The sequence below is a fragment of the Alexandromys fortis genome, unplaced genomic scaffold (assembly GCF_014885135.2).
Source record: "Alexandromys fortis isolate MF-2015 unplaced genomic scaffold, M_Fortis_MF-2015_v1.1 scaffold_219, whole genome shotgun sequence".
NCBI lineage: Eukaryota > Metazoa > Chordata > Mammalia > Rodentia > Cricetidae > Alexandromys > Alexandromys fortis.
In genome coordinates, this window is record NW_026068092.1 from 391,791 (window position 1) to 418,113 (window position 26,323).

The window sequence follows — 26,323 nt, forward strand, 5'->3', positions numbered from 1 at the left end:
AGTCCCCATAGACCCCTCTCTGCAAGATGAAGGCACAAAGCACCCCGGCAGGGAGTGAGGTTCTGAACTGAGAGCCTGCAGTCTGCAGCCTCCTATACTCTGACTCTCTTGGCCTTTCTCATGCCCACTCCACCTACCATGATGCTGAGCCAACCGTGAAACTCAGCCTTTCCTGAGTGCTGGACTGGGCTGAGCACTAGGAGCCCAACAGAACTCACGTGAACCAACTGTCTGATTCTGCTGCAGGGGTATCACAGAGGGCGGCTGGACAGGGGGCCCGGGAACAGCACTGTGGATCTGTGGGGATAGCATTGCACTTATGAGCAAACTGGCAGAAAACTGAAGGGATCCCTTCCTGGTGCAAAGTTCTCAAGTGCAAAAGGGTGAGTCTAAAAATTCTGTCTTGGTCAGGGCAGAGACAGCAGCAAGGACGGTGAAAGAACAAAACCCACAGAAAGACAAAGAAAGGATGGGGAATGAGACTAGCCTCTGCTGGGAGATGAAGGGAGAGGGGGCAGAAGGACCGTGAGTTCAGGTTGTAATGGGCTGTGTGAGCAGGTCAAGCCCCTGGCTGAGCTGGGGCCAGGGCATAGCCCTCTCAGAAGAGAGGCTGGGCTCCATGAGCCTGGTTTTAGTTGCATACAGATCCCCAGCTCTCTCTGAACCGCACTTGTCCCGGCTTAGGCGCAAGAACAAGGATCTCAGCTTGAGCCAAGCCTGTCTGAGGTGGTTCTGGGGAAGGCCCTGTAGAAAGCTGTAGGTGCAATTCATCTGCTGCAAATGCTTTGACTTCAGCTCTCAACTTCAGGAGTGAACAGCAGAGACGCAGTAAACATTCTAGAATTTTTTTACTAATGACCCAGTTGCTCCCACCTACATGTCACCAAGAATAAAAGTCCCCACCTCTGAACCCCAACATCCTTGTCACCTGCCTCACTTGTTCCTGCATGATCACTAGGTTTTGCTATCTCCTCAAGAGCTCCTTGCTTCCCCCAACTGGCCTTATGGTGCCAGGGAAAAGCCTGCTCCCTCTGCAATCTTGTGCTGAGGGGGAGACACAGCATGGTTTAACAAAAAGAAAAAAAAATCTAAAAAGTGAGCTATTTGTAGCCCAACTTGGTTGAACAGATTTTCCGTGGTGTGGCTTATTTTTCACTCATTAACTTTTTTCCTTATGAATTAAAGAAAAAAAAATAGTGCTTCCCCACGCAGGAGCCTTTTGTTTACTTCTCTCTGTACTACAGCCAGCGCTGTGACAGCTCGGCAGATCAGGTGCCCACTGGGAAGGGGCTTTCCTTAAAGTCATGGCATCTTGAACGGGTAGATGCAGGTCTATTGCAGTGCCCAGGTCCCCATCCTGCCACTCCTGCTGCCTCCCTGGCACCTGACTGAGTCCACCAGAGGCTCTGCTGGCTGTGCTTTCAGATGGGCAGAAACCATACGGGAGTTTAGTTCAGACCTCAGCCCCTGGCTACTCTGGCTAGAGTCTACGACCTTTGTGACGCTCGCACTGTCCACATGGCAGAACAGACAGGTCCTACAAACCTGATGGCTGATAATGTGGCCTATTTTCCTGACCTCGGAACTATCCCTGTGCATATGGTGTCTGCTGAGAAACAAGTCTAACTCCTCCTCAGCATGACAGAGCAACCTCCTTCCTCTGTGGGCTTCTTGAAGCTGTCCCCAGGCCTTACAGTCAAAAATGACCAGGGTCCCGGGACAAGGGAGCAGATCTGGACTCTCCTGCCCCCCCACTGAGTATCTCAAGCATCCTCAGGTGTATTTACATGTGGTACCAAGGCAGGGTGTCCCTAACTGCATGCTTCAAAGTGTGGCTCTCAGGCCTCAGAGACACCAGTCCCTTCATTTCCCATCAAGCACTGGTCTCTAGCCCAGCTGCCTTTCTTTGAAACATAATCTTTGAAACACATTTAGCTTTTTAAAAAACCATGTTTACATGGTACAGCTCGTTCGTTCAGCTCCCATCTCCAGAAATGTTTTACTATTACTTATTTTTCTTAATCATTTTTTTTGCTAAGCCCTTATGTCGAGGGCTCCTCCGAATTGTTTTATAATCTAGTCCTCCCTACAAACTCTCTCACCCTGTCTTCCACTTCTTCCAAGGCCACGTGCAACCCCCTATCTAGAGGCCACCAGGAGTGGCCCTCCCACGAGAGCCCCAAGGAATAGTCTTCCTTTCTCCAGTTTGTTTTTGCTGTCAGAGTGACAGTAACAGTCAACACGTGCTAAATGCCCCACTGTTCCTTCACGGAACTCTCCAGACTCATAACTGATAAGTGCCGTGCTCCAAAGGCCTGGCACTTTGTCTACCACCTCCTCAAATTGCCTATATTCCTTTATCGGAGTTATAAATTCCTTAAACTCTATGAAAAAATTCAATGGTGAGGCCAAACTTAAAAGATATGCACCCTTCCTGGAGTTACTAGTCCAGTGTCTAAGACATGAATAGTGCTTGGCTAGGGGTGCCCGCTAGGTTCCAAAGAAGCACCGCAGTGTGTCACCCAATCTGGTCCCGAGGCTGTAGATGACAGGTTGGAACAACAGAAAGTCTCTACACTGGTCACTACTCTCTGGTGACTTGTAGGCTAAAGGCACATGGGGAGGTGACAGTAACACAGAAGGTAAGAGGCATTCACACCATGGGTCACTTAGTCCTATCAACTGCAGACACGGGGCCACAGCATCCTCGGACTCTGACCCTGAATCTAGCTTCATAGTGCCCCCACCCCCTTTAACCCCTTGCCAGTGTGGTAGCTCACATTGTAGCCTATGAGTCTGCAGAATACCAGGGTCCAGAGCTAGAGAAAGAGGGGTAACATGGGTTTCAGATTGTACCAGTCCGGTCCCACACCTCTAGCACTCCCATTTTACAGTCCAGGAAAAGAGGCCGCGTCACCACACCCTGCCATGTGCTGTGTATCTTGCCCAAGTGTGTGTGCTTCCAGTATAGGACGCCCAGCATGACTGTAGGAGGAGAGCTCCGGCCCTGGACTTCTGCCCAACAATTAGTACCAGAAGCAGGGCTCCCAGTCCTGCCCCTCCCAAGTGCATCTCAATGGGGTGAAGAGGGGTACCTCTATCCCCTGAATTCATGTATCAGCTATATGAAGCTGACAATCACGGTCCTGGGACAGGCTTTATAGAATGGCCACAGTGATGGACTATCAGAAGCCCAGGATGGAATGGGTCCCAGCGACAGCCAAGGGAGCTCAGAGAGTCCAGGCCTGGGATAGATGACAGAAGGGGAGTGGGGGGAGGGTAAGTTGTTGCGGACTAGGCAGTTGCGGAGGCCCTGCTGCTCCGGCTAGGAGAACCAGAGGCCTGGGGGGACCACAGCGGGACGCCTCAGTCCCCGCCCCCACCGGCCGCTCCGGGTCGCGCGTGGGCGCGGCGGGCGCCGATTGGCTGGCGGGCGCGCGGGCGGGGCGGATGGTGGCGGCGCGGAGGGGCGGGTCACCCCGCAGCCGGCCTCGGCCTCCACCGCTGGTCGCCGCGCCCCGCCCGCGCCCCCGCCGCCACACGTCCCCCGCCGGCGGCCACCATGAGCACAGGACTGCGGTACAAGAGCAAGCTGGCGACCCCAGGTGAGCCCGGCGCCTGTCCGCGTGCCCGCGCGCGCCTTTGTCCCCGCCGCCCGCCCGCCTCTCACCGTCTGTCTCCGTCTCTCCCCTGCCCGCCGGCCCGGACCCGCCCGGACCCGCCCCGCCCCGGACCACGACCCCGGACCACGCAGAGGACAAACAGGTACCGGCGCCGCGCCTCTCGGCTGGTGGTGAGACCCGACCGGCTGTCACCCATTGTGGCACCGATGCCGGTGGCGCCCAGGCGTGACCCCGCCCCCGCCGGCCGTCACCCAGCCCTGTGGCGATAATCGATTGTCTATAGGGGCAGCGCCGCCGCTCCTGGGGCTGCGTAGGGGAAGAGTGGGCATCGCGCCTGGTTCCCTGACATGCATAGCAGGGGCCTAGGCATCTTCTCAGGGTCGAGGGCCTCTCTCTTCTGGTCCAGAGCCAGCCTCTCCTTCCTAACCTGACCGAAGGCCACGTGCTGGGGTCCAGGGTGAGGCTGTAGTTATGACAGGCCAGGAACAAGGGGAGGGGTCCTCCAGTTCCCTGAGCTGCACCATGGGGCCTCTGCTTATCGCACTTCGTGCCCATGCATCTTTGTGCTTCTCTCTCCTGCACATAAATTCATGCTCACTAGTCCTTGGCAGGGCCTCTTCCAAGACCTGGAACTTCCAAGGCTCCTTATCTGAGTCATCCCAGTGCCCAGCACTGGTCCTCCAGCCCTCGAGTACAGCTAGGCTTTTGGCCTTCCAAAAGACTAGCCTGATGCCCATCCCTATGAGAGTGTCCGACTACTGAGAAGCTGACCTGGGTACCCTGTGAAAACCCAAAGGAGCTGAGGGTTGTGAAACCAGAGAGATGTGCAAGTGGGTGACCCAAGTGTGAAACCAGAGTGGTGTGCAAGTGGGTGACCCAAGTGTGAAACCAGAGTGGTGTGCAAGTGGCTGTCCTCGGTGGCTTGAGCTAGGCCCTGTTTGAAGGAAGAAAGGAAAAAAGGGAGGAGCCCAGCCCTGACACCAGAAGACCTTGGCAAGCCTCACTGTAGATGGAGGGTCACCCCTCTAGCATTGATGCCAGGTGGACCCCAGAGTACCAGACCAGAGTGCAGTGGGCAAAGCAAAGGCAGCTGGCAGATGGGGTCAGCTGGAGTCTCCTGGCAGGGATATGCCCCGCCCAAGACTGATGAGGCTCACTGGGAGGGGCTCCCCCAGGAGCCTTCCTAGAGAACTGCCTCCCCATCCTCATCCCAGCAGGCCAGACAAAGCCTGCTGGGGACACATGCTGCCTGACTATTGTGTAAGGGAGAAGGAAGGGGCCAGAAGCTAGAGAGGCAGGGATGGAGGCTTCTCCCAGGCCTCTGAAGTCCTCCACGTCGCTTGTCTTGGGTACCTGCTGCTCAGCATCAGCAGTGTTCGCTGTCCATTGCTGCCAGGATGGAGCCCCCCCTCCCTTCCGGCTGAATTATGAGCCCTTCAGTTAGGAGCCAGCCTCACACCGTCCCCTAGTCCTAGGGCCAGAGGGAGAGAACACTGAGTCAAGGCAGATGGACGGAGCCCCCAAAAGAGTGCCAGAGTTGGGGTGCTTGGGCCGGGATCCGTGGGCCTGGGAGAAGCAGCACACAGTGTCTTCTGTGTTTCTGTGGTGTATGGAGACAGGGCTTAGCCAGGTCTCTTTCTTACTCTAAGAGGGGAAGGGGGTCAGAGCTGCAGTCTGAGTGGAAGGAGGTTGTCTGTCTGCCCTTCGCCCCCACACCCCTTCTTGGACAGCGATGAAGACTCTGTCTGCTATGCCTACTCAGAATTCTAGGACGGGAAAACCTCAAGTGTCTCATCCTCACGAAGAGGTGGGCACAGCTGTGGCATATGGCATCATATCCCTGAGGAGTATGTCTTGAGCCTCGGGGACTAGAAAAAGGGCTGTGCAGAGCACCCCCTTCCTTAGGGCTTCTCCCGGAAACATACAGCATATGACAGCTTGATTCGGCCATACTCAGGCTGTGGATAGGGAGTAAGACCCTTGCTGTTTGACCTGGACTTCCCCAGAGAATGTACCTTCCCAGTAGACAAGTCGAGGGGCAGTTTAAGACTAACTAGCTCTGTTCAGCATCAGGGTGTGGCCCAGGCCATGGCTGTCTCTATGATCTTCCAGAGATGCTCTAGATTGGAGATACCACCTGTCTGGGTGGAGGCCAGGCTGAGAGCTGTATCCACAGCAGTCGGAGCAGGGAAGGTGGGTGGATTCAGCCTGGAGGCTTCCTGCAGGTCAGGTAGGAGCCAGTAGCCACTCTCTGGGAGCCAGAACTTAGAAGGCTGCTTCTCAGCCCTGGGATGAATGGCTCTCCTGTTCCAGTTGTGGGCCCACCCTCCTCCCCAGGTGCCAGCCCTCCTCGGGCCCCATAGCAGACCCAGGGTGGAGGCCCCTCCAAGAAGCCAAAGGGCAGAGCTTTCCTAGAGGAGGGGTGGGACCTGCACGAGAAAGGGAGGGAGGTCTCCGGCCCTGGGCGAGTGGGAACAGTGACTTGTCTAGTTTCATGCCGCCTGGGGCTGGTGTGCTCTGATTCTGGTGGGGTTGAAAGTGAGGAGCAAGGAAAAGTTGGTGGCTCACAGAAGACGGCTTCCACTTCATCAGCACACTGTGATTCCAGGGACACGTGATTCCTAAAGTAATGGCATGTTGTGGCCAGAGGTTTTGCCTAGCTGTGGCCTGACCAAGGTTTCCAAGCTAGGAGGGAAGAGGGCTATCTAAACTCTGACCACTGCATCCCCTCGCACCGTTTTGTTTTTTGTTTGTTTGTTTGTTTGTTTGTTTGAGATAGAGAGTCTCAATGTGTCTAGCGGTACTGGAACTCAGTAAGTAGACCAGGCTGGCCTCGAACTCACAGAGATCCGCCTGTATCTGCCTCCTGAGTGCTGGGATTAAAGGCGAGCACTTTAAAGGCTACTCTGACTGGCCTCCCCCACTATTAACCTATGCTAAGCAGAGGGGAGAGACAGATCTGGGACAGGTGCTGGCAGGACTTAGTGTGGAAAAGGTGAACACTGTCCTCAGCGCATATGAAGATGCCACGCGGGAAAAGAATTCCCCCAATCACAGGCACACACACACACACACACGCGGATGTTAGGAAAGAGTGAGCCCACAGGTAGTGGGGATGGGCGTGTCCGTGGGTTGTTTGGTCTCCATGGAACGGTTCGGGGTTTTCGGGTAAAGTGCGAGGGAGCAAGGTGTTGCCCGGGGCTGGTTCCCGCGCGGTTGCGCGTAGGTCCGGAGCGTTCTGCAGCGCCCTCTGGTGGGCGGCAGCCGCGCGGCGTCCGGGAGGCAGGTCCGCGACCGCAGACCACTCGCCACTCGCCTGCCGACGGTCTGGACCCGACCTCGGGTGCCACGGCTGCGCTCCGGGTCCACGCGGCGCCCCCGCCCGCGCGCCTCTGCTGGGCCCTGCCCTCCGCAGCCGTTTTCTCGAGGCTCCGCCTGCAGCCCAATTTCCAAGCGACCGTTTCCCGGCGACGGCGGGCGGGGCGGTCCCCACCACCGCTGCCGGGAGCCTGCTAAGCCCCGCCTAGGGCTCCAGTGCGCGAGCCGCTGCTCAGCCACAGCTCGCGTCCTTGCGCTGAGACAGGGGAATGGCTCGCACGACTTCTGAGGTCAGCGGCCTACCAGGTAGGCGACGCTCCCTCTTCCGGTCTCAGTTCTCGTGTCTTCAAAACCCGAGTCAGAAGAGGGCTTAAGAGCAAATTTACCCAGCGCGAATCTCTCGAGACGCTGGCCCCGACTGGCCTGACCCCGGTGTAGGGTCGGAACAAGGCCAGCAGGGCCCGCAGGGTCGCCACGATGGACTCACTGGCAGCACCCCAGGACCGCCTGGTGGAGCAGCTGCTGTCGCCGCGCACCCAGGCCCAGAGGCGGCTCAAGGTGTGTGTGTGGAGATAGGGTGGAATGTGGGTCATGTGTGCACGCTTGCTTGGCCAGGATCCTCCGGCTACCAAAGAAGGTGGCAGGGGCTCCCAGGGCAGATGTCCACTAGAGATAGGTGCAGGCACCGCAGACCCTGCGGCGGGGGAGGCTCGGCACTGCAGTCTATAAATAGCCCCTGCTAGGATGCTGCTGTAGGAACCATCACCCCCAAGCTTGGATCTGGGCCAGACAAACCACCCACCCTGGATACTCTGGGGATGAGGTCTGGCTGCTTCCACCTCTGGAGTCTCAGTACTGACTCCCACCATCCACCTGGGGGGACACCCCTGTGGGGCTGACATTCCCTCTTCCCCACCCCAGTCTCGGGTCTCTGCTGAGGCTGAGGTGGGGGTGCCTTTTCCTGCCACCCCCTCACCTACCTTCCTCCTTCCGGCCTTTGCTTTACAGCCCTCACCCCATTTTTGCTGATGAAATGGCCCTTGCTAGGGGCTGTGCTATTTGCTCATCTGAGCCACATAAGAGACAGGGCCTTGGGCTGCTACCAAAGATCTAGGACGTGCCCCTGACCTGCCCCAACCCCACCCCTGCCCTCAGGACGTCGACAAGCAGTACGTTGGCTTCGCCACACTGCCCAACCAGGTGCACCGGAAGTCAGTGAAGAAGGGCTTCGACTTCACCCTCATGGTGGCTGGTGAGTGGCCAAACTTCTGGGTGGAGCCTCTGAGGCCATGGGTCGGCCCAGCCCAGATCTAAGCTGACTCTTTCACTGTCCCTTATGGCCAGGTGAGTCCGGCCTGGGGAAGTCTACTCTTGTCCACAGCCTCTTTCTGACTGACCTGTACAAGGACCGGAAGCTGCTGAGTGCTGAGGGTGAGTAGCTTCGGTACAGTCCTCACCAATCCACTCACCCCTGCCCTGAGAAACCCTAGAGGGCACCCTGTCACTCTGCATGAGGCATGGGTTCCTATTTGGGGATGAGGAGGAGTGGCCCAGAACAGAGGCCAAAGGGTGGGGAAGGATAAGGCTCCTTGCTGCCCAGAGTGAAGGGGAGATGGCCTGCATATAGGGCCTTTCCCTCCTCTGCAGAACGGATCAACCAGACAGTCGAGATCCTGAAACACACCGTTGACATTGAGGAGAAGGGAGTCAAGTTGAAGCTCACCATTGTGGACACACCCGGCTTTGGGGACGCGGTGAACAACTCGGAGTGGTGAGGAACAGGTTCTCTGCCCCAACCGCCAATGCCTAGCAGCTCTGGGAACTGGCTGGAGCTGGCTTCATTCTTCCTCCACCTCTAGTTGGAAGCCCATCACTGACTATGTGGACCAGCAGTTTGAGCAGTATTTCCGCGATGAGAGTGGCCTCAACCGAAAGAACATCCAAGACAACCGGGTGCACTGCTGCCTGTACTTTATCTCCCCGTTTGGACACGGGTGTGTGGCAGTCCCGAGACCCAGCTCAGGTGGGTGTCTCTGCCCTGCATCACGGCCTTCCAACAATGCCTGTCTCCACCCTGTCTCTGCAGATTGAGGCCAGTGGATGTGGGTTTCATGAAGGCTTTGCACGAAAAGGTGAACATCGTTCCACTCATCGCCAAAGCCGACTGCCTGGTTCCCAGTGAGATCCGGAAGCTGAAGGATAGGGTGAGTCTTCTATAGCTAAGGGGGGCCTGACCAAAAACTCCAGGGGAGCTGGAGTCTAACAGCTCTTGCCCAATTACTGCAGATACGGGAGGAGATTGACAAGTTTGGGATCCATGTGTACCAGTTTCCAGAATGCGACTCAGATGAAGATGAAGACTTCAAGCAACAGGACCGGGAACTGAAGGTGAGCACGTAGCAGAAGGGCGAGGGCAAAGGAGGTTACTAGGGCAAAGCACTGGAGGCCACCCAGACCCTGGGGAAGGGTTAGGCACCCAGGTCCAGCATGATCAAGGCGGGAATCGTTTGTTCAGAGAAGAGGGACTACACCCCCTGCCACAGGGGCTGTACATATACAGGAGAAAAGTCCCTTGCACCCCTGTCTAGTTTGTGGTGGATCACTTGGACCTCCCCTGGGTGCTTACTATACACTTATTGGGGCCATTCTGGCCTGCTTTCCAAGAATCAGCACAGTGGCTCAGAGCTGTATAAAGCCCTAGTTTCCAAGATTCTGAGCTCCGGAGGGCGGTTGCTTTGAATACCTCAGAGGCTAGGAAGGTAATGACTGAAAGCTAAGCCAGAAACTAGGGGCCACTGGGCCAGGAGCAGACAGGCAGGGCCACCCACCAGTAAGCATGGTCTTTGCTCTGACTTGAAAACTGGAGGAAACTCCGGGAAGCATCCGGGGCCAGAAAAATGCACAGCCTGGCAGAAGCCCCAAGGTTTTGAGCTAATGCAGAGTTTGTGGCTTTAGAGGGTAGTAGAGGCACCAGAAGAGGAACTGTGCAGGTTGGGAGGGAGATGGTAGCAGTGCCGGGATGGCCACTCCCCCTCAGCCTCTGAGCTAGCATTCTTACAAATCCGGGCTGGGCTGGGTCCTTGTTCCCCTTCCCCAGGAAAGTGCGCCCTTCGCTGTTATCGGCAGCAACACTGTGGTGGAGGCGAAGGGGCAGCGGGTCCGGGGACGACTGTACCCCTGGGGGATCGTCGAAGGTGAGTTGAGGCAGTGGGCACTGGGTGCGGAGAAGGAGGTTCCCCTAGGCTGAGGCCTACCCATTGTCCGCTCCTGCCCCACAGTGGAGAATCAGGCGCACTGCGATTTTGTGAAGCTTCGGAACATGCTAATCCGAACTCATATGCATGACCTGAAGGATGTGACGTGCGACGTGCACTACGAGAACTACCGTGCCCACTGCATCCAGCAGATGACCAGGTAGGCCACCCCGCCCAATAGACGCCAGAACTTTGTCCCATCCCTAAATCAGCCCAGCGCTGGTCTTGATATTGGCAGGAACCGGACAGGCCTCTCCTATCCTCCTAACCTGAACCTCCCAACAGCTCAGCCCTCTCGTTTCACAGCAAACTCACACAGGACAGCCGGATGGAGAGCCCCATCCCTATCCTCCCATTGCCCACCCCGGACGCAGAGACAGAGAAGCTCATCAGGATGAAGGACGAAGAGGTAGGCAGACGTAGAGGGAGCCATGATTGCAAGTGAGAGGGTAGCAAGGAGAAGCAGAGGGCGGGGCTAGACCTCTCCGGTCTTTTCTCACTCTGACTTGGGTCGTCCCCACCTACCAGCTAAGGCGCATGCAGGAGATGTTGCAGAAGATGAAGCAGCAAATGCAAGACCAGTGACACCCGGCCCCAACCCCACATCGCCAAGGATAGATGGCCGGTTTCCGGGCTGGCTCCTCCTATCCCTGGATCCCAGACTGTCCTGGATTCTACCCTGGGTTCATCTGGATCTCAGACAGCCTGGACCTAGCCCTAACCCAAAGTGGCTTTGACCAAACTGTTCAGACCGGGAGCCACGGAGCCACAGCCCCCAGATGACCCTAATTTATTCTCAGCATCCACCCTTCCCGGTCATTGGTATCTGCTTCTGAGTGGTCTGAACCACAGCCCCTCCCCAACATCCTGCCGCCCCCGCCCCCGTGCGCACCTCCCGCTCGTCTAAAGGGAACAAGTTGTGTATAATCTCCAAGATCTCTCTTCCTAAAAGATCACTGCCCCAGCGGCCTATAAACCAGGGTAGAGGAGGGTCGTGGATGCAGGATCTCGGGCCTGTTACCCAAGATAATACCGCAGAATGGAATTGGGAGGCCCCCTCTGCGGGTTCCAGTGGGCTACAAAGCATATGCTAATGTCCTACTGTGTGCGGAAGTTGGTTCGGTCCTCCCTCACTCTTTAACCATGCTCTGTTCAGGACCAGAGCACACGGGTTTGGAGGCTGAGGCCTTTAGGAAGACCCCAGACCTAGAAGCGTCTAGGATGTGTTGCGCTACACCGCTCACGCCCCTTCCTGGGTCGACCTGAAGGACTCCAGGGGCGGTTGGAACGGGGTGTACCCTATGCCTAGACTACTTTCATCTACCTATAGGTCAAGTTCTCCTCCTCCCAGCAGCTCTGTTGTGCTGGGATTCCAGCCCTTGGCCTCTTCCATCTGTCCACCCGCATGACCCCTCCCCACACACCCCATTCTCCGTTTTGTTTAGTTGTGAATGCCGCGTCCTGTCCTGGTGACAGGAGAACAAAGTTGGTGAACGTCGCAGCGAGTGTCCGAGTGTTCCATGAGCCCCAGGGAGCGGGCGGGGGCGGAAGCCCGGTCTGCCTGCGGGGCCCTGGCGATAGTACCCTATCTGTTGCCACAACGCTCTTGCGCGCCAGCTCAGAGTTATTTCTGGCCTGGTGGCAGAATTGTGGTCTGTTGCAGTCTCGGGCCATCGCCACTCCAGAACGAACTGGGCTGCCGTCCTTTCGCCATGGGCTCCTGTGAGTTCTGGGGTTGGGTCTGCAGCTCCCTGGACAGAGAGCCACGTCAGGTGTTCTGGTTTGGGCAGCAACAGGCAAAGGTTTGGGTCAGACTTGGAGGGAAACATTAGCCAGCGTGTAGGGTGGCCGGGGTGGAGGCACCTGCGGATTCGCGGGATGCTGGCCGTAGGAGCTGGAGGGAACAATGCCGGCGGTCCCGGTGTTGCTCGCTGCTCATCCCAGCGCTTCTCTTTTAGGGCCGCGCCGAGCGCTGAGCCTGCTGCTTCTGCTGCTAGCGCGGCCCAGCCTCCCAGTCGCAGGCTGCCCAGCGCCGTGCAGCTGCGCAGGGACGCTCGTGGACTGTGGGCGCCGCGGACTGACCTGGGCCTCGCTGCCCGCTGCCTTCCCTCCCGACACCACCGAACTGGTGCTGACCAGCAACAACTTGACCGCACTGCCGCCTGGGCTTCTGGATGCGCTCCCTGCGCTGCGTGTAGTGCACCTGGGCGCCAACCCCTGGCGCTGCGACTGCCGCTTACTGCCGATGCGCGCCTGGCTGGCTGGCCGCCCCGAACGCGCGCCCTACCGCGACTTGCGCTGTGTCGCGCCTCCAGCGCTGCGCGGCCGCTTGCTGCCCTACGTGGCAGAGGACGAGCTGCGGGCAGCGTGCGCGCCGGGCCTGCTCTGCTGGGGGTCTCTTGTGGCACAGCTCGCGCTGCTGGTCCTCGGGCTGCTACACGCACTGCTGCTGGTGCTCCTACTGGGTCGCCTGCGGAGGTTGCGTGCGCGTGAGCGCGCCCGCGCCTTCCGCGAGTTATCGCTCACAGACCCGCTGGTGGACGAGCAGACATCCTAAGAAAGGACAGGCGCAGAGCAACAAACGACCTGCAAACTTTACAGGTCCCTGCTGGAGAATCGTCTCCTTCACCTGGATTTGCCTCGGCCTCTGCCCTTGCCCAATCTTCCAGACCCAAACTCGGCAGGCCTGAATCTACGTGGGGCCAAACTGCTGCCAGCACTACTGGAGTGAAACATCCCTGAGCCTTCAGAGCCTAGGGAGGTCTCCCCCTGCCAGACTCTGCACTGAATAAACCTTTCTCCTCTCCATCCGGCGGTTCTGTACCACCTGACCTTGCCAAATTCCAGAAAGGGCCTGGGGGAGGAGGTTGTTCAAGGGGACGTTTTTCATGCACTGCCAAACTGGCATAGGGCAAACAGAAGCCGCTGGTTAAAATTCCCTCTACCCAGCTGTCTTCGAGGTCATTGGCAGTGACGATGCTGTGGACAGAGAGGTCCCTCTGGCACTGAGGAAGCTTGAAACAGTACAGGCGAGAGCAGCTTAGAGGAGAGGCTCTTGTGGGAAGCCAGGGCCATGAGAACTTTCAAGGACAGCTGGGAAGTTGAGGCGTGCCTGGCCAGTGAGCCCACTGGGTGGACAGCTATCAGAGCACCCAGAGACGGAGGGAGGTTTGGATGACTCGAAGACAGGTGACTGGTTTGTGACCCCACTGGAACTCTATGGGCCATCTCAATGGGGAGTTGACTCCGGAAGGATAGGCAGGCCAGGTTACAGAGACATGATGTAAGGGCCTGTAGGTATGAGTTCAAGCAGTCTCTGAAACATAGCCGGGAGTGAGCCAGGCCTCCTCCCATACCCCTGGACCCTCCAAGTGTTCCCATCCCCGCCCACCAAGCCACAGCAGCCTCAGCCCTCCCTCACAGCACAGGTTACCTCAGTCTCTGCCTCCCTCCATGACTGCCCAGCTGCTGGCCAGCTGTGGCACACCTATCTGCCTCCTGCCTAGACCTTAACATATGCTATTCCTAGCCTGACCCAGGGTTCCCTTCGCATCCCTTCACAGCTCACAAGTCTCCTCCTCCACTGCTCTGCTCGGGACAACAAGGAGCTCTCCATTTCCTGGTTTCCCACTGTCTGCCTCCCACTCTGGAGCAGGAAAACCAGGTGGTCTGGTTCCTGTCTGGGTGCCCAAAGGAGCAGAATGGCACCTTCCTCCCTGGAGGTACCAGGCTCAGAGGTCCCGCCTGGTTGCCTCTATAAATAACGTAAGCTTTTGTTCCTGCTGATCTTCATGAAGAGCCCTGGGTCTGGGCACAGGAAAGCACCGAGCCTCCTCTGACCGCCACTGACCAGGTCGGGGAGGCTGTAGCTGACATGGTCTTTGTCCTGGCCTTTGTGGGACAAGACAGATGACCCTCGAGTAGGCTGATTCTATCTAGAGGCTGCCAGTCACAGCGAGGCATAAGCCGTCCCTTCCTTTGTGGGCAGGTGCAGGGCATCCGGCCCATTGTGGGCTGCAGCGAGCTGTGTGCTGTCTATCCGGCCTTATCACCGCATCAGGGGACAGTGTCCTCTTTGTTCAACCACCCCAGGGGTGGCCTGTCACCCTCAGAACCCCTGGTTGAGGCACACAGATAACACCTTAAAGTCAGTTGAATGCAGTGTGGGGAAGGGGTGTTCCTTCTGTTTTTCAGAGGAGCAAGCCAGGTCTTTAAGAATCCTCTCCTGCTTCCATCCTTCCCTGTGGCTGGGAGAGGGCAGAACTGAGACAAGCTTCCTGGGGTTCCTCTCTCCTTCTCACTTAGAACCCTTAGGGGGCAGTTTTGGTGCCTAGGAGAAAGTGACCAAAGACCCCAAAATGTCTCCACGCTAAGAAGAACATAACCCTGGACAACAGGATGAGTCCTAGCAGGAGCCCTAGGAAGGAGCCGAGGCTCAGTGCGCACTGCTCACAGGGCTTGAAGACTCCAGGACCAGGGTCTTCCTGAGAGGATGGGTTTTGAAATCCTGAAGGACAGTCGCCACAAAAGCAAGGGTTCTGCTGGTGAAGAAACACAGTGTGTTCAGACAGAAGGATGGACCTCTTGCTGCATGGTTAATGAGGCAACTGTACCCATCATTTCTCCAGGAGACCCATCTTGATGGAGCCTCTGTGGTCTCAACTGGCGGGTGTCAAGACGCCAGCCTGGCCTCAATGGCTGGCCCTCCTATTGACCTGGAAAGTTCTCCAATTCTAACTCCCGACCTTAAGCTGACCCTCCATGTGCTTAGCCTGGGGTCTCAGCCTCCAACGAGTGTGGGGAAGTGGATGGTCCCAGCTCAGTGCTCCTGAATGCACACACCTCCTCCTCAGCCCAGCCTCCAGCATTGTCATCCACTTCAGAGACAACACACCTGCCCTGCAGTCTCCTCCCCAGTCACCAGCCAGTCCCCTCTGTGGTCTGGGACTCTTTCCAGGTGAACATAAGTCACAGGCCCCTCTCAAAGGCCTATATAGTACTGCTACACACATACAGACCCCAGCTGGCTGATTCTGGGCCCTTCCTTTGGAGCTCAGGAAGTCAGGGGTGACTACACCACACTGCCCACCCATCCCTTGGTCTCCCAAGACTTGAGTTTTAGAGCAAGGCCCAGCCATTGTGCCCCTGTCCCACTAGCTGCACCCATCACACCTTTGCCCACCAGAGTGGATCTGCCCTCTTTCCTGTGACCTCCGTGCTCACCCAAGACTTCATTCAAACTGAGGGATTCCCAGCCTCAGCTAGTCTAACACAGGGCACAGAGGTGCATTTAGAGAGGACTGTGCTGTCAGCCAGTCAACGACTGACCAAGGAACTGAGTAGATGGAGTCCCAGTAAGGCCATTCAAGGCCACCAACCTAGGCAGAGGCGGCGCGGTGAACTCCCGCAGAGAGCATCTTTCTCTGTGAAACAGACGCTTGCAGCGGGAGATTGGGCCTGTGGCCCTATTGATTTAACTGCCTATTGTCGAGCCCTATCTTCCCCTCAAGCACCATGACCCAGATTGACACCAGAGGGCGCTAGCGATCCGCAAAAGACGCAGAGCTCAGCACGCAGCGTGCAGGCCTGGGTGAACTCTTAAGGCTGCCCAGGAAGTTCACCTAGAGAGCAGGGGACCGTCCAAGCTGCCGAAACTGCACTGAGAAGGGTTGGCAGGTCATTCCCTTGGGGGATGGAGAGGAGGGCGCTGCGAGGCCGCTGACAGACGCGGAGAAGATGAGTGCGGGCCCCCTTCCTCCTATCCTTTGGCGCACTGACAACCGGTCAACCGCAAAGATAAGGACTTCTTCCGCCTGGAGGGAAGGACGTGGACCAGTCCAGGTGCGCCCCCCACCCATGTTTGCTCCGTAAACATTCATTGGCCCCCCGCTGTGTATGTTGCGAGGGAGCTGGGCTGATGACAGCGGGTGCAGGACTCCCGCCGTTTCTAGCCTGGATGATGAGGGGAGGAAGCTCAACGATTTAGAAAAAGAGGCTCAGTCAGTCATCTCTAAGTCATCTGGTGACGCGGGTAGCATTGGGGTTCTCCACAAGTCTTCCATAGCCTGAAGAAACCTCGGAGCTTTTCTGGCCTGCTTGAGGCCACCACAAAGAGGAGGCCCTGGGAAAGGTGTGGGGGTCCCCAGACTAGGCCACGTAAAGGGGGGAGGCCCGCACCCGCTGCCCAGACAGAGCAACAACATTGGGGTGGGTGGCCCACAGCTCACCGCAGTGTCTGCGCCCACCCCCAGCGTTTCCGATGGAAGACAGGCGGCTAGTGATAAATCACCAGCTCCCACTCCCACCCACCCAGGGCTAACTGGTGGGCAAGAAGGGCTGCAGGAGCTGTGTATCACAGAGACACGGCCTGGAACAGAGACCGGAGACAGAATAGAGCCAGAGGCCGGCTGACACCAGCCAGTCCTTGCTGGGGTGTCTGAGCTCCCCAGGTACCCTTTCCATAAACCCCATCTGGAAACCAGCTGAGAGCCGTCCCCACCCTACTGACCCCAACTGGGGGTGGTGAGCCAGGCCTCTGCTGCAAACTTCAGTTCCCCCGGGAGGACCATAAATCAGTAGGGGGCACTTGGAGTAGTGCCCCCAGTAGAGTGAGGGTCTTCGGGGGTCACTGATCCTAGTGACTGGGCCTGGCCTTGGCTGTGTCTCTCCCTCCTTAAACAGCTCTTGTGAGACCTCCCAGCCCCCAACCTTTCCTGGCCAGTACAGTCTAGCCTGGAGCCTCCCACAGCCTGTGCTGTCTCTAATGGCTGCTCATGTTTGCTGCCCTCTTCTCTCAAAGACAGGAAAAGTCACGAGGAGTGATGTGTCCTCCTTAGGAGGACCCTGGGGGCTCGCCTGTCCCTGGTCCCACAGAACCTGTGAGATCAACAGGTCTCTAGAAGTCTGCTTTGTCCAAGGAAACGCCTGCCATTCATGCCTCCTTCCATCCAGTCTTCGTCTTTGTGTCTCTTCCCCTACCCAGAGTCCTGAGGACTGGCTGGACAGAGTACTCGGAGATGAGTCGAGATGAGTCGAGTAGGGTCTCCAGGTATAAGCCACCCTCCCCAACATACACCAAGGCAGGTGTGAAGTCACTTGCAGTAGGAGTGGCTGGTGAGCACCCAGACCAGGCTCTAACCCCTCTGCCTGTTTCCACAGCCCCCACAGAGCTTCCTTCAGGACCCAGGTGTGGAGTCAAGGCCACTCATGCACAAGAACCCCAGATTTTCCCTGTAACTTGTCTCTGGAATGGGGTTCAGGGTATCCCAGGAACTCCTTCTCAGAAAATGTCTTGGGAACAGTTAGGATTGTTCAAAGGCACGGAATGGCTGTGACTGGCCTGGGCCTTGACCTTCAGAGCAAACCCTCAAAGCAGGTGCTAGAGGCATCTCAGGAGAGGGACAGTGAGGGTAGATGCTGGAAGTTGGAGCTAGGGCTCAGTTCTTTTGGTCTTAAACCCAAAAGATGCTCCAACTCCATGGGGCTAGCTGTCCCTTCTCCTGGGATTGCTGTCACTGCAGTAACCCTGGCAGGGGTGGGGGTCATCTGGCTGTGTGTCTACTCAGGCCAAACAGATCTGGAGCTCTAGGTCTGGCAGACTCATGTGTGGCAGGAGAAGGTGCAAGGGCACCTTTGACAGTAACCAGCCTGTCCTATCCCTCTCTTCTTCTGGATCACAAAGGGACACTTGAAGTACCTTGCCAGCTTGGCCCAATGGCTCCCCAGAATGTGTGAGCAGAACCTCTGAGAAATGACTCCCCCACTGCAGCTGATTCTCCTGACTGGATTCTGTGGGTAAACTTGCGGGGAGGGGGCATCCCTTGATGGAAGGTCACAGTGGGGGCTGAGGAGCTGCCGTGAGATAGAGGCAGAACCCCAGGCAGCATTGGCTGGCGGAGCTGTCCAAGGCCTCTGCCTTGAGTTATTGGGGGGGGGGCAACCAGTCCCTGGCGGTGGGTGTGGGACTTCTGCTTTAAGTGCTTGCAGGCGGGCCAAAGGCCGAGCTCAGCTGGTGTCAGCATTGGAATCTATTGTGATGTGATTTGTACGGGTTTGCTTTGCTCTGGGCTTTGTTTATTTAAAGATGCTCTAGAAGAATTCCCGCCAGTCCTCGCAGACACCGGGAAGAGGCTTCTGTCTGAGCAGGACTGGGGGCGGAGCACTGACCGCACCTGTCTCAGCTCGCCTGCTGTTGACTGTAAGCAGCAGCGCACTCACGGAGGTGCTTTCTCTTGTAGGCTGTGACACCTTCCTGTGGGAAGCACAGGCCAGCTCCCTGTAGGGGCTGAGGGAACACAAAACACCATGGACTTCGCCTGTGGGTGATATGCAGCAAGATGTTAGGGGGACCCTGAGTTCTCTTCTTAGTCCCTGTTTAGTGGGCCTGTACTCTGTGGATCCCTGGTTAGGGACTTCTGGACTGTGGATTCTGTGTCTGGTCTCAGAAATTCCTACTGAGCAAATCCAACTTTGGCAGGTAGCTGTTCTAGGGTTCCCAGTCTTGAGAGTCGGGGGCCCTTATCTCCTTATTAGGGGACACCATGATTGTGCTGTGCCTACTCCTGGACATCAATCAACCCTTCCACCAGAATGGCCCTAGAAGACCCCACTCCCAAGCTCCTTGGAGCAAAATCAGGAGGACTGACCGAAGCATGAGATTCCTAGGGGAAGTGCTGACCAACACTCACAAGGAGAATGAGCCATAACCCAAGTCTAGGCCAGACTCCATTGCTGAGAGTTCTCCTGGGGTGCTTCTAGAGGGTCTGTGTAGCCTTTCCCAAGACCTTAGGGCCGGGAAACTGTACTTGCTTCAGTAGCAACAGATGACAAGAAACAGAGATGTGGTTGGAGCCAACAGTGCGGAAGCCTGGAGCTACCCCACATCCTGGTATGCAGTGGTCCTGGGGGCTACAACAAAGGAGCCCTGCTCTCCTGTTGCTATTATCTGCCTCTGCTCAGTGGCCAGCTGACAGGGCTGACTTGCGGGCCTCCCCCATCTCCAGCGCTAGTCAAGCCCCACAGAGGAAGATCCCCAAACAGGTCTGAGGCATAACCTGCCCTTGTCTGCCTGACACCAGTCTCCTGACACTCACATAGTCTACCTCTGTCTTTGTCTCTTATGCAGTTTGTCCCTTCATCTCCTACCACCCCCTCCATGGGGCCTGCCTTGGTAGGCAGAGGTCCTGAGCAGATAGATACTCCGTGCACACAACCTCCTGTGAGCCCCTTCCGGGTCTTTTCTTCCCAGAGAAAGAACACATCTCCAAGGGTGGGTCAAGGCCATCAGTTAGCCAAGCAGGTTATGCACGGCAAGACTCTGTGTCTCCACATGCTGGTTGGGCCACCATCCAAGCGTATGTAAGCACAGCATTGGATGCATTCGGACCTCCATACCATGCTATGTGTCCCTGCACCCCCTTCCTCCTCCTGTGATCCACGTCCATCTCCACTGCACCCAGCAGGCCCTACCTCCACAGTACACTCCCCAGGCAGCAGCCTGTCCCTGCCTAACACACCATGTATATGTACACTCTTGTTTTCTCTGCCTTGTGGGCCAGGGGTGTGCTCGTAAATCCTGCAGTTGATGACACATTTATCCCTCCAGCGGCTGCTGGTGTGAATTTATGGCTGTACCTCCAGGCTGGGACACCTCCAGGGCAGACACACCTCCAGGCCACACCACTGGGCTTTCGTGGTGTTAAAGGGGTGGACCAGAAGAGGCTCTGGAATCCACTCAAGGTCAGACCTACCTCAGCAACAGACATTTTTGGGGTGTTAAGAGCTGGCCAGTGAGAGGCCAGCTCTGCATGGGTGTTGCTCAAGGTTGAAGCTGGCCACCAGCCAGGAGCCTTATTTGCTAGGGAGGGCCAAGCCACCCTCCTCCTCTCCTCAGTCTTCCTGCCCAGGAGATGGGGGTGCAGGTGTGGTAGACTGTCTTTCCTGGGCTTTGAGTCAGCTCACTGCCTGCTGCAGGGCCTGCTGGGAACCGCATTGGGTAAGGACTGGGGAGGGGAGAGGGCTGAAGGCTGCAGAGACTGCACACAGAGAGGAGTGTGCTGGTGCAGTCAGCACAGAGAAGGCTGCATGGCTGCCTCAGACTTGGAAATCTGTGTAGACTCAGGCCGAGGAACACCCGTTCAAGGTCACACTGTTATGGAGTAGAGGGCCAAGAGACCAGTATTCTTGCTCTTCAGAATGTATTGTGGGGCTCCTGAGTATGGACACCCCCTTTGTCTTGCCAGATCTGGGGGTAGGGTGACTGCTGGGTTTAAGGAATGGACAGGGGGATGATGGAGCTAGCCAGGTCCTGAGGGGCCCCAGCTGGGGGCAGGAGCCTGGCTGACTCCCCTCGGCCTGTCTGTCCGCCTGTGTGTCCATCCATCTGTGAGTAGGGTTGGGTCTCTGGGGGATCCTTTGTCAGCTCTCAGGCTCCCCATCTCTAGTCCTAACTAAACCCTTCCACTCGCCCCCCCTGCACCGCCTGCTGTCAGGATGAGCGATGGCTGGGGCCCCTCCCCAGGCCCTCGGCCCCAGGCCTGGTTCCCGCTCATTAGCGGCTGACACTGTTTGCTTTCCTGGGGACGCCCACCCCCCCACCCGTCACAGGCCATTTCTCCTGGTACCCCCTGCCCCAGGGGCCTGCCCAGGGGTCCAGGGTGCTAGGCTGCACAGGATACCAGCGGAGGCGGAGATGACCAGATGGAAAGTGAGCCTTGCCTTTACCTATCTGTGGACCTGAGCAGAGGTGTCCCCGGAGGCCCACATCCCTGCCCATGCCGCGCAGCCTGGCCCAGCGGAGACTAGGCCAGCTGAAGCAGCTTAGGGTCCTGTTGGCTTGGTAGGACACACAGCCTGTCTGTGCAAGGGCCACAGTTGGGGGAGGGGGCCCTAGCGGCAGGTGATAGCTACCAACACCCCTAGCCCAGCCTTTGTCTCTGGGTTTCTCCCCCAACCCTGGACCACCAGCCTTCTGAGAAAGCACCTCACCTCCACCTAGGGCCCCTCTGTCTCTCCCTCTAAGCAATAGAACACAGCCAGGGATACAAGTCCCAGAACTGGGCACTCCTCTCTTGGGCTCCAGGCCCAGAGTGGCCACAGCTGGGCGGCATCAGGACCCGCAGGCCAGTGGCAGCCGGTCCTTCACTAAAAAATGTGTTTGTGATTTTGGCGGCAGGGCAGATAACGGTGACGAATGGCTCGCCTGCCCCACGGGGCCCCTGGCCCATCTGGTTTGACTTTGGTCTGTCGGCGAGTACCCTTGGGCCTCCACTCATCTCAAGCGGTACCCACAGAGCAAGACCAGGGACTAATGTGGGCATACTCAGAGCGCCTCAATATTCTCTAATCATTGCTTTCTCTGTCCCTCAGCCCTGTCTGTCTGTCCCCTCATTATGGGTCTCCCTCAGATGTGCCCACCTAGTGCCCCTGCTGGTACTGAGCACCGGCCCAGGTTTACAGGGCGATACGATGGCACAGGCATACAGAAGCCAAGGGCCTGTCTGCTGTGGTGAGCACTCTCCCAGGCCGGAGTAGCAGGGTATGACAGAGGGTAGGACAGACCTGAACAGAGGAAGGCAAGCAGCCCAACTGGACCTGGCCCCATGCAGCCCTCATGTGGTCATCGTCAGCGGGAATTTCTGACAGGGCCCCAGACCCTCCTTTAGCCTCCACGGCCTCCAGATCATTTATTTCCAGCTGCAGGGAAAGCTTGCCGGCCAGACCTGTGCTGACCACGGTCAGCAGGGCACATTCCCCTCATACACAGAGTCTTCCTTCCTCTGCTCTTTAGGGTCCCCAGGTGGCTAGACAGGTCAGGAGAGGCCATCTCTTGATACAAGGTGTCACCCATGACACCCAGACCCTGAATCCTGCCCACAATGCTGCAACAGATTCCTCCAAGCCTGGCCGCTGCACCCCAAGAGGTGGGGAGGTAGCCTCTGAGGTGGGCAGGTAGCCTCTGTGGGCACGGCCAGGCTCCTCTGGGCTTGGATGGGGACGTCCAGTCCTCAGGAGACCGTCTTGAGCCCTGCCTGCCCAGGTCACAGAGGGGAGATGGACCAGCCTTTATCAGGAAGTGGGAAAGTGGGGTGATCAGAGAACCTCAGGGCCATCTGGGGGCAGAGAGGGGACCCACAGGAGCTCTGGGACGTTGGTCAGTTGCCTCGCCTGTTCCTGCTCTGGCTGGGGACAGCTGGAGGGAAAAAGGAAGGGAGAGGCAGTGTCTGTCCTGTCAGGATCCCGTCCCCCTCAGCAGGTTAATCCCACTGCCTCTGTGTCACATTGTTGAGAATTAACTTTGTTGAAATAAAAATTGGTCTTGGTATTAACTCGGCCTCCAGGATTTTCTCCGGGATCCAGGAGGCTACGTAGAGACAGACGCCCATTCCCAGAGCTGGTGGCAGCTCAGGTTGCAGGGGTGCCAATGATCTCCTAATCCTCTGCAAGGCTCTGACCCTCTTCCCACCCACCCCAAGACACTGAACCTGGGTCCCTGGGACTGAGAAAGCTGAAAGGCCCAGCGTGGATGTAGTATGGGTGTCTGGGGTCCATCTCTGGCCCCTTCCCTATCCTCACGTTGTCTCTGGGTCACCGAGCAGCCATGGCTGGCATGCACAGAATACCTCCCCCCTCTATTCCTCAAGGCTTGGCCACAGCCACATCTTTACAATGTTTTTGGGCCTCAGTTTCCCTGCTTGTGTGAAGGAGGCTTGTCCTAGCTGGGGAGATGGTAGAAACACCGAGTAGACTGAGCAGCTAACCAGGTCCTAGGCAGCCATTAAAGATGTCCAGTCAACGTCAGAGAGATGGCGACTGTAGACCTGAGAGGGGCAGACAGCCCAGTACGCTGCTGTGACTAGAATCTTCTGAGGGATGGGGCAACAGCAGCCTGCAGGCCCTCGGTGTCTCGGCACAGTCTTCTGGCTAGGCAGAAGATCCCCAATTGCCAGACAGTGAGGTTAGGACAGGATCAAGCCATCTAAAGCTCCCTAGAGTGGCTCCTAGTGAGACCTGTCAGTACTACTGAGAGGACAGCAGCTATCGAAGTCGGATGCAGCTGTCCTGCAGAATCCAGCATCCAAGTCATCCTTGGGTCCCGCCTACCCAAGGATACTGAGCCCTGAGGATACTCACCCCTTCAACCAAGTCCTGTTCACTGACATCTGATATAGACAGTTGCAGTTGTTTGTGGAATAATGAAAACAAAATCTTGTGTTTAGCATAGATACTTTTTTACTAGTTCCTTTGTGGGGAATGCGGGGCCTTAAACTTAGAGTCCTATGTTTGTTCTATCTCTAATTATACCTTCAGCATTTGTTTTGTTCTGTTTTTCTACACAGGGCCTCAATACATGATCAGACTGGCCTGGAATCTGTGATCCTCCTGCCTCAGCCTCCGGCGTGCTGGGGCTAAGATTTCAGGTGTGTAACATCATGCCTTACTTTTGAAGATATTGGAACCAGGACTGACTGTTTCAATACATGCACAAATCTCGGGGCAGCTGCTTCCAGAATGAGCTGCTGCAGCTCTTGTACACCTTAAGTGATATATTCTCTCTCTCTCTCTCTCTCTCTCTCTCTCTCTCTCTCTCTCTCTCTCTCTCTCTCTCTCTCTCTCTCTTGCTCGCTCGCTCCTCTTTAGAGCCTTCCTGGTGAACACAGTCCTGAGAACCTAGGATAAAACTCTGCCAGCCTAAAGACAGCTGGCCCTGCATCCTGGTAGCCAAGGACAGGCACCACCCCGACTGGTGGTCCTCTAGAAGCCTTGTGGGACTCAAGCAATGTGTTTGGGGGTGGGTACAGCCTGGGAATGGGCTGGGGGCCTGGGAATGAAAGTGGTAGCCCGGGGGATGCAGGAGTGGACCCAGCTGTTGCAGCCTGGCTCCAATTCCCGCTCTGCATCGAAGTTAAGTCCCTAGGGCCAAGGCTGGTGGTCTGTCTGAGAGGGAGTGGGGATGTGTGGGGGCTGTGCCTTCCTCCTGGCAATGGTCCCTGGGGACATCAGGAGAGGAGGAAGCTGCTTTCATGCTGAGAGGCAGAACCAGCTATTGGGGGAGACTCTCCTGCCTCCAGACTGGACAGCAGGGCTCCTTGCTCTTAGCACCTGAGTCGCTAAGAGTTCCCTGCCACATTCTCAACTAACACCTGCTCTGAGTTCCTACACGGCCTTGTGTTTTATGAAGGCCCTCATCTGTACCCAGAGCCTCCCTTCTATACCACGAACCAGGTGCCAGGTAGTACCCTCCAGATCTCTGAGCCAATGAACCTTTCCCTCAAAATATTGAGCCCTATATTAATCTGGTGTCATTTCTTCATCAGGCCTCTTGTCCGAGAGAAGGCTGCACACAGGCTTAGGGCACACAGTGCTCATCCAAACCATCTTTACCTGAAGATGTTCTTGGGTCCTGTAGAATCAAACTTCAACTATGAGGAATATTGAGGTGCCAGGGCCTGGCCTCCATCAGACCAAACATTGTGAAGAAGATGGAGGGCATCCAAAAAGCTGGGATGAAGTGGTAAACGGGAGGATTCCCCTTCCCACCGCCCACTCCCCCACCCCACCCCCAGCAGGGGAATGGGAGCTGAGCTGGCTTACCCACATTTGCCTGGCTTCAGTGGAGGTCAATGGGGCGGGGCCAGAAGGGGAATCTTACTCTCAAATCCCTCCTGCCTGCTGCCAGCCCCCAGGGAAGTCCCGCCATGTGGGAACCTGATATTTTAAGACTTAAAGCAAATGTTTCTGGGGGCCCTGAGCTGTGCCAAGGCATCCATTCAGCCTCATGGGGGCAGGGCCAGCACAAAAGAGCAGACCCCAGCGGCCCCTCTGTTCCCTGGGTGGCAGTTTCCGACGGCAGGGAGCATGGAGTATAGGAGCTCCCTGAGCACAGAAGAGGAAGACGCGGTGGGGCTTGCAACCTGATGGTCCCTCTCTCAGGTCTCTAAGCCCAGGTAAGGCTGTCAGAAGTCTTGAACTCACACTAGGGCTGGCCGAGAACCAGGTGTACAACCAACTCCCCCCCCCCCCCCCCCCCCCCCCCCCCCCCCCCCCCCCGCGCCAGGTACTATCAGGGTAGGAACTTCCATGTCCAGGGTCTGGTTTGGGGTCACTGGCAGGAACTCTCTGGAGCTCAGAAGTAAGCAATGTGAAGCTTTCCATCCAAGAAGGAAGGAGATCTGAGATCCACTGGTGATGTCTGTCCAGGTTACCAGCAAGAAAGTGGTGCTCTGTGTGCTGCAGCCTGATCCATAGTGACAGGAAGACAGGGCAGCCTTTTCACCTCAGGGGCATGGGTGAGAGAGGAGCTTGCAGTCTTGCTTTGGCTCCAGGCCTCTGTCTCGGGGCTCCCTGAGTCCACCTTCCTTCCAGCCAGTCTTGAAGGGCAGAACATCGCATATTGGTGGGGAACAATGCACGATCAGGCAGTGCAGTCAAAAGACAAGGGTCTGACCTTTTGTCTGTTTGAGAAAGGGTCTCACCACATAGACCAGGCTGGCCTGAAACTCTGGAGCGCTGGGATCAGTGACATCAAGGCCAGAGAGGGTCTAATCTTAAAGTATGTTTCAAAGCTCAACCAGCACACGTCCATCTGGGAGTGTGGATACATACCAAGAGAGGATGGTTACTCTGGGAGTTTTTTTAGGGTAGACTATCCTAGCAGGCCTAACTATTCCAGACCTTGGTCCTCAGAGTACACGGTTGGGTTCCTCATAAGTACTTGACTGACAAAGCTGGCTCACACGCTTACCCATAAGTCACGAGCCCACAACCCTTCTTAGGCTATTTTCACCATTTTACAAATGGGGAAACTGAGGCCCAGAAAGAGGACAGCCTTTCAGGGCCTTGAGCCACCCTAGCTGGTGCTTCCCTTAACTCTCTGCCCCAACCCCATGACCTGCAGGCAGGACAGAGCTCTGGGTGGCTGCGGTAGAGTAGACAGACCCCAGAGACTGCTGGCCAGCCTGAGCACAGACTCCGATGATGCTGGACATCATCACTGACCTTCCTATGGGACTATGGCTTCCTGGATCTGCTGCTCTTAAAGTTTGCATGGCATGCCAGGCCTGACCATTGCTACACAGTCCTCCTGTGCCAAGGGGACCTGTCACCCCTGTGTCCCCAAGAGACCCCCCA

At 56.9% G+C, this 26,323-nt stretch overlaps 2 protein-coding genes across 3 annotated transcripts; both read left to right on the forward strand.

Moving 5' to 3' along the window:
- Nucleotides 1-3,474: 3,474 nt before the first annotated feature.
- Nucleotides 3,475-11,693, forward strand: Septin5 (septin 5). 2 transcript variants are annotated; one of them, XM_050123002.1, is made up of 12 exons: nt 3,475-3,605; nt 3,755-3,765; nt 8,097-8,193; nt 8,286-8,372; nt 8,589-8,712; nt 8,801-8,935; nt 9,028-9,145; nt 9,228-9,329; nt 10,039-10,135; nt 10,220-10,355; nt 10,502-10,604; nt 10,724-11,693. In XM_050123002.1, the coding sequence occupies exons 1-12, from the start codon at nt 3,563-3,565 to the stop codon at nt 10,778-10,780; spliced, it is 1,110 nt and encodes a 369-aa protein (XP_049978959.1). In that variant the 5' UTR covers nt 3,475-3,562; the 3' UTR covers nt 10,781-11,693. The 2 variants fall into 2 exon arrangements, with proteins under 2 accessions (XP_049978959.1, XP_049978958.1); XM_050123001.1 differs by lacking the exons at nt 3,475-3,605; nt 3,755-3,765 and adding an exon at nt 7,357-7,499.
- Nucleotides 11,694-11,715: 22 nt separating this feature from the next.
- Nucleotides 11,716-12,990, forward strand: Gp1bb (glycoprotein Ib platelet subunit beta). Its single transcript, XM_050123003.1, has 2 exons — nt 11,716-11,917; nt 12,154-12,990. The coding sequence occupies exons 1-2, from the start codon at nt 11,716-11,718 to the stop codon at nt 12,750-12,752; spliced, it is 801 nt and encodes a 266-aa protein (XP_049978960.1). The 3' UTR covers nt 12,753-12,990.
- The last annotated feature ends 13,333 nt before the right edge of the window (nt 12,991-26,323 follow it).